The sequence below is a fragment of the Rissa tridactyla genome, chromosome 3 (genome assembly GCF_028500815.1).
Source record: "Rissa tridactyla isolate bRisTri1 chromosome 3, bRisTri1.patW.cur.20221130, whole genome shotgun sequence".
Lineage (NCBI taxonomy): Eukaryota > Metazoa > Chordata > Aves > Charadriiformes > Laridae > Rissa > Rissa tridactyla.
The window spans coordinates 68,638,919-68,648,802 of record NC_071468.1 but is presented as its reverse complement, the minus strand read 5'-3'; the positions used below and the strand labels follow the sequence as shown (position 1 = coordinate 68,648,802).

Here is a 9,884-nt window from a genome sequence, read left to right as displayed (position 1 = left end):
GGCGGCTCGGGGCAAACGCGCCGGCCGGCTCTCCCCGAATTGCCACCATTTCATGCGGTTTCCAGGGAAACGCTGCAGCGCCGCGGCCGCTCCGCCGGGATCGGGGCGGGACGGGGGCTCCTCTCCTCTCCTCTCCCCTCCGCCCCGCCCCGTCCCGTCCCGCCGCGCTCCCGCGGGGGCGGTGCCGCGCCCGGCCGTTGGGAAGTGCGTCACGGCGGGCGCACGCGCCTGCGCCAGGGCGGCCGATTCGAACGGCGGAGGGCGGTTGGGCGGCAGCCGTTGGGCCCGGCCTCGGCGGCGACAGGAGGGGAAAGAGGAGGAGGAGGAGGATGAAGCGCACGGCGCCCCGCAGCACTTTGCGGAAGATAATAAAGATGCACAAGCCGCAGTTACGCCTGGCGGCTAACGCCGACCTGCTGGTGAGGAGGGGTGAGGGGCGGGCGCCGAGCGATGCGGCCCGGAGTGAGGTTTCATGCCGCTCCGCCCCTCAGCTCTGGCCCCGGCGGCCTCCAGCCTGCTTTCTCCGGGCATGGGCCGGGGGGCAGAGACTGCTCCAAGCAGCCGTCCGCAGCCGCTCGGGCTGCTCTATGAGTACTCCCTCGGGCCGGGAGCAGTTGTGCTTTTGGACGTGGGGGGCAGCTGCGATTATTCTGGTTGCCCTAGGGCAGGTGTCCCTAAATAGGGGCATTTAGTCTCTAAATGTTTTCTCGCTTGAGATATATGTGCCGCTGGATTGTGCGCACCGGAGCAGGTTGGAGTTGCTGGGTGCAATGGGATGTCAGGTTACTACTAATGGTGTTTCTGCAGTGACCTGGAGGCAGAGTTTGTGGGGAGATAGGTGATTGGTTAGTCTAATAAAATACTAATACGTAGTGATTGCAGCTTTCTGCTTTGCTGGTTGCTACTGTACTGTAGGTTTCTGACGGTGAGTTTGGGGATTCAGGGACAGGCTGATGCATAAATACTGTGTCACTACGTGTACATACTGCTGTTCAAAGAGTTTGATATAGGTGGACTGAGAAATAGGAATTTGGATTATATGGCAGGCATGCAGATGCTTGTTGTTTACGTAGAGCAATTTGGGTATATAGATCTCGATCAACTGAATTGTGATTGATGAATTGCTAAGCTATTAAGGCATCTTGAATGTTCATATTTTTGTAGAAGGCCTTCTAAGTAATCTTTCTCTAAACCTGAGGAATGACAAGTCTTGTTAGTAAACTAACAAGACTAAGTGTTTGGGAACCTGTTCATGCTTTAAAAACAACTGCCAATAAAGGTGTAGGGATAACAGCCATATCAATCAAGTTTTAGAGAACTCAGGCTATCACAGCTGGATTCCATCTGACCTGCAATAAGGGATTTGTGGCACAGGAAGGGTTTGTCTCACCAAGAAATCACTTGACTACAGCAAGGAAGCCTGAACTCAGGAGACCTTGTGGTAGCTGCCATACTGAAAAAAATAACATCTGCATTAAAAAATATTCTTTGAAGTAACTTAATAGGCTTAACTTGCTTGACTCTTATGCCCTCTTGTTTTCAAATGCGTGTGATTCTTGGAGCATTAATGCATATTGTATACTAGCATGGTCGCTGACTCGAATTGTCCATGTTTGATATGTGTATAAAAGCTGTGTCTTGCTATATCATGAAGGTTGGTATCTTGGTATATGAAGCTAAATGTAAATATACAAAATTAAAAAAAAAATATGAGATTAATATGAGTGAATATGGTAATTAGAGGATTTACATTTTAATGTAAACAGTACATATTTTTCTAATTGGTCTAATAAAAATATGATCTCTTCCTTCTGCTTTTGTTATCTTTGGAGTATTTTATGGCATAAGGACCTGGGCCCTTGCTGCTCATGCTCAGACCCACTCAAAGCTTTCTCAGTGGAATGCAGTAGTGAACTAATCAAACTTACACAATCACTAATAAAATTTTTTGTAGTTGTTAGTAACAGTTGGTCTGTGTTTCCATGGTTGTGTTAATTTGGCTTCAAGGTTGTGTAGCTGTCTGAAAAGGGGGAAGTGGGACATCCCTCCAAATCTTGGCCATTGTTTCCCATCTCTTCCTCATCCTGGCACTAGTGTTCTGTGAGCTGCAAAGACAACCAGGGAATTGAATTGACTGAAGCTAATGCACAGCAACAATATGATTTGGCTTAAAATATGGCTATGAAAATACTCATTGCAACACAAAGGATGACGTGAGAATGAATTTTAATAATGTGGTGGAAGCTTAGGTTATCCCTTCTGGTGATGTCAAATTAAATGGCCTTTAATGTTAGGAGGCTTGGTTTTTTTACTTTACCTTTAAACAAGAATGTCCAGGGGTGATTGCCAATGATGTTCTTCAACTAGGCATGTGGCTAACAGCTCTTAGCTCTTTATTTCTATGAATAAATAAGCAAAATTCCACCTGTGTTGATTTATTAAAAAAAAATAATTGTGTGTTATTCCTGTAATTAGACAAGTGATAAGTTTTGAGACTGTCTTTTTAGTGTCTCTGTTAATCCCTACAAACCTTTTAAGAGTGATTAAATTGCATACTTTAGAAATTTATATAGTAGCTGTCTTAACAAGACGAAACCATATAGGTTTTGAGCAGAGTGCTTGCGTTTTCTGAAGGGAAATATGAGAATTGGCCAGCTCAGTTGCTGGACTATCTGCCTGAATGATCCATGCTTTATGTTTGAATCTGCTGTGGAGTTTAGCTAGTCCAGTGAGGAGGTCTGCCTACCTGTTTTATGACATAATCAGATTGTTTTCCTTTTCTTGACTCTTCAGAGATTATTTTTTCTCGATAAACCAATGTGATCTTATGTGATGCTTATTAACAAGTTTGAAGGACATAAGAATTCAGACAATTTGATTAAATACCTGAATGGAGTTTCTTCCTCGCTTTTCAGATTCTTTTGATCAACTCGCTTTTTGAAATTTGAAGCTTTGTCAGAACCTATTTCCTAAGTGTTAATGTCTTTCTCTGTGCACAGTGTAGCTAACAAATTTCATCAGACTTTCTCAAGAAGCTGATTTTTTTTTTTCTATAATGTCTTTAATTGAAGAGTTAAAACCAGTACTTTTTTCCAGTGCTCTTAGAACTCAATTATTTACCTTTTTGAAAATAAGAGGTAAAGATTTTATTATGGAAATTCAGATGTTCCCCCCACAATGATCTGAGACGAAAAAGCTGCAAACTTTGTTCTACCTTGAAATTACAGAAGAAAAGCAGGAACTCAGCTGCTTGTTTTGTGCTAGAAGGGCAGGTTTGTATTTACATTCCAGCAAAAGCTTGAAGTGTTGCATTGAATGCCTCCTTTTGTCTTTGTTATGGGCATAGAATGATGAAATATCAGTTTAGTAAATTGTTCTGAAGTTATGGCAGCAGAACAAAATTACGGCGCTTGTCTCTACTATTCATTAGTCCTGCTGAGCAGGTGTGTGGAAGTTGCTCTGCAAGCAGTGTTGTGATTTTTTTTTTTTTACGTACATTCTTAAAACTGTACAAACTTTCTTATGTGGGAAGTAAGCATTCTGTTGTGTAAGGTGGTTTTCACAAGTAGTTCAAAACTGTTTTTTAATTTTATGCAGAGGGACAATAATCTAATACGTAGTAAAGCAACGCCTTTAAACAGATGTGGTATCACTTAGGTATTTGTCAGTAACTGTCGAATTCATGCTATTCAGTCATTCTGCCTTTCATCTGCCTTTCTTAATTGCCTTGAATAATCTGGAATATTTATTAACATGTGTGCTCTATTGTGGAATGTTCTGATTTTAGTTACGTGTCTATGTTAAATCTATATGAGTTCAGGGGAAGCTTCTGAACGTGAAGCAATTCACTTTGAAATTAGAAAAATGAAGGTACAGTGATCTGAGAGAAGATGCAGTTTTTAAAGGCAGTTTTAAAATTAACACTTTTGCCTTTAGGTATCTCAGCAGGAGGACTTGCAAGTATGGAAGCTTTTGTTCCACCTCCCTCCTCTCCTCCAGGCTGTTTCCAGAAATCTAACCTCCATGTTGATCAAACTAGTGTGAGAGTTCTAATGTTGAACACTAATTTAGTGCCACTGCTTGATTCTTTCAGAGATTATTTCTGTAACTAAAGACTAGTTTAAAAACGGCTTCGATAATTTGCTAACTACACCTGCAAGAATGTCTGCTTTTCATGTAGTAGATGCTTCCAAATGATGCCAAATACTATCTAAATTGATCTGCTGCACGCTGGCTTAATTTAGTTCAGGAGACTGAAAAAAAGCCCCTAAATTGCTTGTCATACGAATGCTGAAATGCCTGCCCTCTAACAGATTCTTTGTGCTGCAAACTCACTGCCAAAGTATTTCTTATAAACTCTAACTTGTAACTTTCCTTGTCATACGTTTCTAGGCTTTGCAGATCAGGTATGGCAGAATAAATAATCACCTAATTCATATAAATAAAATTTTCATATATATCAGTAATATTTTTCTGAGGTCTTGATTGAAAAAGTATTTTTGTACACTTTATGTAGCAAAGTTAATATTGTTGAAAGTTTAATTTACAAAAAGTGCAATTACCAATTTTCAGGTTGGACTATTAAAATACTTCACATGTCTGTATAATGCTAGAGGTTTGTATTACAGGTCCCTTATTACACAGGGGTGCTTTTCACTGGCAATTTTTAGTGCAAGTTGGAGTTCTTTGGCTGCTGAAGTTTTTGCTGCTTCTGTACTAGCAGAGCAGGATTCTGTGTTGAATGGAATACTGCCCTACAGTTCTTGTCATGTAAAAAGGTTGAGTAAGTGATGAGTTTGGAAAAAAATGGATGGAACCTCCTGACAGTTGAGAATTTTGTGTTCTGGAGAAATTAGTGTCAGTGCTCCTTTGCACTGGAAAAGGGCACAAGTCCTTGAACTTGTCTGTGGTCCATTTGGTGATAAAGCAGGGATGAATTTGCTGTCCATTAAAAGTCTGGCTGTTGTAGTCAGTGAAAGCTGACTATTTACTAGTAGGCAAAAGGGCTCTTTGGTGTTCTCTGATACTTACGTTTACATTTTATTATAAAAACCTGCTAATAAAAATCAGATTTGATTTCTGTTAGATTGGTTGTTGTTTGTATGATCATTTCCAGAGCACTCTTATAATTTAAGTATACTAAATTTAAACTATATTTACAAGAGTCTTGCAGTAAGGAATGTCTTGGGAATTTATTAAGATTTGAAGTGAGTGGTACTTTGTTTTCCTGAGAACACCTTTCAGGAATTTCGAAGCAGTCTAATATGCAAATCCTCTGTCTCAAACGATGAAGCTCTGAAAAAACCCACCACTGTGCTTAAAGAGTCTGAATCCTTCTTGATTTTTTTTTTCTTCCCTCTTTTAAAGGTGCATTTGAGCTTCTTACTGTTTCTCCATCGGCTAGCAGATGAAGCCAGGACAAATGCTTTTGAGGACAAAAGTAAAATAATTAAACCCGAGCACACTATAGCTGCAGCAAAGGTAATAAAGCATTTTTATTATTTTTCTTTTTTGTTTAATGTAAAATGTATTATGACAGCATATCCAAAAGTTTCTGTGTTAGTGTTGATATGTTTTTATTTATAATCCGAAACCTGCAGAAACATAATGTTCTTTAATCTATCATTGACATAATTCACTGTCACCAAGACATTAAAATAAGCCTCCTTGCCCTATTAAATATGGCCTTATTTTAACTTGATTATTCCATGTTTCAATTCATAGTTTCAATATGTGGGTAAGCCTACACAGTAGTCTACCAGCAAGCATGCATGCGCTGAAGGCCCAGGGAACAGGAGCAAATTCCAAAGTTGGAGGATCTTTATTTCAGATACTATATCAAGGAAGCATGCTGTCTTAACTTCAGTAACATAAATGAAGCTGTATGGAACAAGTGGGAAATAGTTCAAAGAGGTTCAAATATCTTACTGACACCTTCAGTTCTTACCTGCTGTGTCTGAAAGATGTTCTAAGTGGATTCTTGCAGCGCTGTGTGGATGCTACTTAAAAAAACAGATACTTTGTGCAATGTTGTGTTTGGCAAGAGAACTAAGGGAGCATTAGACTATGGATTGCTATATGGGTAGTTAAGCATAACAAAAATTACTGTATGAATATCTGAAGGTGGAACCCTCTGCGTTACAAAGCATGGTAAGTTTTATGTATATGCAAAAGAAGGGAAAGAGGAAGGTGTTATGCAGCTTTCTCTCTATAGAAAGAATTAGAGTAGTGTGAAATTATGACTGAAGTCTTTTTGTATTCTGTAGCTCATTTCACTTGCTAGGATATGTCTGGTTTACCTAGGTTTCACGAAGGAACTCAGTCTGTTTAATTTGTTATCGGTTCAGCCACCTACTACTGCTGGGCAAATTAAAAGAAAAAAAACTCAGTGCTATCTGATATTTTGGGTCCTGTGGCTTCTGTTTGTCTTTAGGTTGTGTGTTTTTTTTTTTTCCTCCAGTGAAATGCTTAGTTTGATAGTTTCTATTACTATGGTAACAGAAATATATACAGGATGTGTAGTATAGCCAAGTTAATGTTACAGTTGGAATCTTACGCATTTGTAATTTCTTTTTAACTGCGATCTTAACATTATTTGAACATTTTTGTGCTCCATTTATTTTTTTAAGATGAGAAGAAAGGAAAAACTGCCTGTATTTTAATAATGTTTAACACTTAAATGGTCCCACTTGGGCTTTGAAGTTCATTTTTCAACTTAAACTCCAAACCAAAAAATGTCCTTCCAAGGGTCTGGCACTCTTGATATAGAAAGAAACAAGGCATTGCAAACAAAAATTGAGCATAGTAGCTGCATAATTGCAAATTTTTTTTTTTTCTTTTTGTCTACGCCTAACACAGGGCAAGAGCTTCAAGGAATCTGCTGAGAGTGTCATTGCCATTTTTCAGCATTCCTTTTTAAAAAAAGCCCTTTATTTTAGAAAATTCTTGGTTATGAATGTTCTAATTTAAAAAAAAAATACTTTCTGATATGGCCTATTTCTGTATGCTTTTGCTTTATTTCTAACCTTTTCCCTAGACTTTTACCCTTGGTGACTCTATTCTTTTGGAAACTGATTGTTTGGCTAGGTGAACCTTTGGTCTGAGTAGCCTAGCATTTTGGATCTCTTACTGCTGCTTGGATTGTAATGATAAAAGCAGTGATAAATATACTTTTTTTTCTTTTTGCAGGTTATTTTAAAGAAAAGCAGAGGCTAGAAAAAAGAACAATGGAATTTCAAAGCATGTTTTTCCGTGTTTTCTTACTAATGTGAGATCCTGTGAGCCAGCTTTTGCACTTGTGGAAGTCTTTAGTTTTATTGATGTCTGTCTCCTGACTCTGAGTATCTTGCTGTTTCTTTAAAAAAATAATTTAAGAACCTTACAATGTATATTTTCATACACTTCATGCATAATTTTAAAATGAGTGTCACTTGTCACTTAAGACTTTTGATGTACCTTATTTCTTCCTTAATAATGAAGGAATGCCTATACCATACTCACTCTTTAGGTACAATGTGTCATTAATTATTAGATGTGTGAAACTTTAAAAGGAGAACAGTAATAAAAATGCAGGTTTCACTAAATCCATTATAGATTATGAAGTTCAAAGCAGAGTCACCAGCTCTACAAAATCTTGGCTTTCAAAACAAGCACTAGAGAAACTACTGTATTAAATATCTTGGCTTCAATTTATTTATAAATGTCTTAATATTTTTAAATGGCTTTGAAAAGTAGGCTAGAACTTCTGTGTTCTGGGAAAGAATACTTATTTTGTATTTCTAAATCATGCTCTGAACTGTTAAGCTGGCCTATTGTTTGATGTGGTATATGAGACAAGTTGGTGGTCTCTAATTCAGTTGGTGTAGACAGATGCACATTATGGAAAAGAAAAGATCTGGCACAGCTGATGTTTTTGAAGTTAGATCCTGTACACATAGTGAAGATAAACTGGCATGAGTGCCAAGCTACTTCCTTCCCCTTCTGACTCAAAAGTGTCATCCCAACTTGTTAGAAGTCTGGAAATCTACATTATATAAAAATATCTTTAAATTAATATAATTTTCTATTCCTAATCTAATATTTTTAAACAGTCGCTGAACACTTTGCTTAATAAATCTTTTAATGAAGATATAGTTGTATCTCACAGTTTGACCTGATAATACAGGGGTTTGGAATATGTGGTAGATGATCCTTCACACACACAGTGAGCTATTCTTAAAATAAAGTTTTTAAAAACATTGTTTACTGAGTAGTCTAATTTTGTTTAACATGTTACTGAGTGTATTCTAGATATGCAGAAAAAAGAATCACATTGTATAAATTTTTTGTAGTCTAAGGAAACCGGAGCAATGCCAGAACTTAAAATTTCATATCATGTCCACATACTTTTTGAAATCCTATACAACCTGGGAAAAGTCAACCTTTTACAGTATGCAGAAAGGAAAGATCTTTCTTCTGCTTTACTTAACTCATAGGGCTTAGTTCAGTCTGCTTCTTGTATATAATAACTAAATTCTTGATTCTTCATTTTCTTCTCTTACTTCCTTGAAATTCACAAAGCAAGCTGTGAATATACGTGTGTTGAGGGTATTTGGACTGAAGTACGTAGTCAGGAATAAGGGAGATCTGATATTTATATTTTTCTTTGCAATTATTGTCCATGATTTAACAATTTTATTGCAACACTAAATTTTCCTTTGTTAGAAATGTTTTCTCTTAATTTTTCCCTGATACATTTTCTTGTAATTGTCGTGTATAACCACATACTTTTCCTCATTGTATAATTGCTTGAGTGCTGTAGCTTTTTTTGGAACTTGTTTTGGTGTTCATTTTAACTCTTTTGATTTTCCTAGGAGCAAGATTTACTCTGAGCTTAGTGGAATGTTCTCATTCTTGCGTAGAATCAGCGACCATTGGGGAAGGGGATGCAAGGAAGGGTTAAAACCAGCCGCCAGTGTACTACTTTAATGTTTTGTACAGTTTTTTTGGCCTATATTCTTGGATAAGTAGGTGCCTTTTTTTTTTTTATAGGAGAGGTTTTTTTTTTTTTCTATAAGCCCTGAGAAGTTTGAGTCAAAACATGTCCTGTTGCTAGATTTCCAGAACTTGGTGAACATTTCAGAATAGCTGAAGCAGGCAGGTATTTAGAAGACCTGAATAGCTTGGCAGGTATACAGGTTTCTCTCTTAAACTTTAAATAAATGTGTACTGAAAATTGACGTGGTTGATGTAGTGTGGGTAAGCATTCAGAAATATACAATGCTATTATGTTTTTCTGGTATCTTCTTGAATGTTCACCATAAGGTTAATTATATTCCTATTTGGCAGCTCTTCTGTACTCCTTCACATATACATAGGGTCTCTCCTCTACCCAATTTTCCTTACTGGGTTTTTAAAATTAAAGCTCCTTACAGCAGTGTTGTTTAAATACCTATTAACCTTGCAATTAATGTAACCTTGGAGGATATACTAATAATGTTTTCTGTAAGGGAATCTCTAATGACAAAGCAGCAAAGCAAGTAATTGTACAAAATGTCTTTTTAAACTAGATCTGTGGTAGAAGGCCTAAAGAAATTGGGTTCTATTATTTGAGTTCCTGTGTTGATTCTCTGCCATTAGGAGGAAAAAGGGAAGGATTATTGAGGGAAGAGCCATGGTCATGCATTAGTAAGGTGTCTCTTCTACTCCACTATCTTCACAAAACCTTGAGAAATTTACTCAAAAAACATTGAGATTATTGACTCACTGTTGAATTTCCTCTGGTTTTAAAGGATAATACAGTTGTGACTCTTCATTTCCTCAGGGAGGCAGGATAGAAGGCCTAAAAAATTAAAGGCACACTAAGACATTATCTAGTTTTTCCATTCTCTTCTCTCTGGAGCACT

The 9,884-nt window shown here is 37.7% G+C and overlaps 1 protein-coding gene across 1 annotated transcript; it reads left to right on the top strand.

The window, feature by feature from the left end:
- The first annotated feature begins 227 nt into the window (after positions 1 to 227).
- On the top strand, positions 228 to 8,219 carry CENPW (centromere protein W). The gene is made up of 3 exons (XM_054195472.1): positions 228 to 419; positions 5,368 to 5,481; positions 7,189 to 8,219. The coding sequence occupies exons 1-3, from the start codon at positions 330 to 332 to the stop codon at positions 7,213 to 7,215; spliced, it is 231 nt and encodes a 76-aa protein (XP_054051447.1). The 5' UTR covers positions 228 to 329; the 3' UTR covers positions 7,216 to 8,219.
- Positions 8,220 to 9,884: the final 1,665 nt, after the last annotated feature.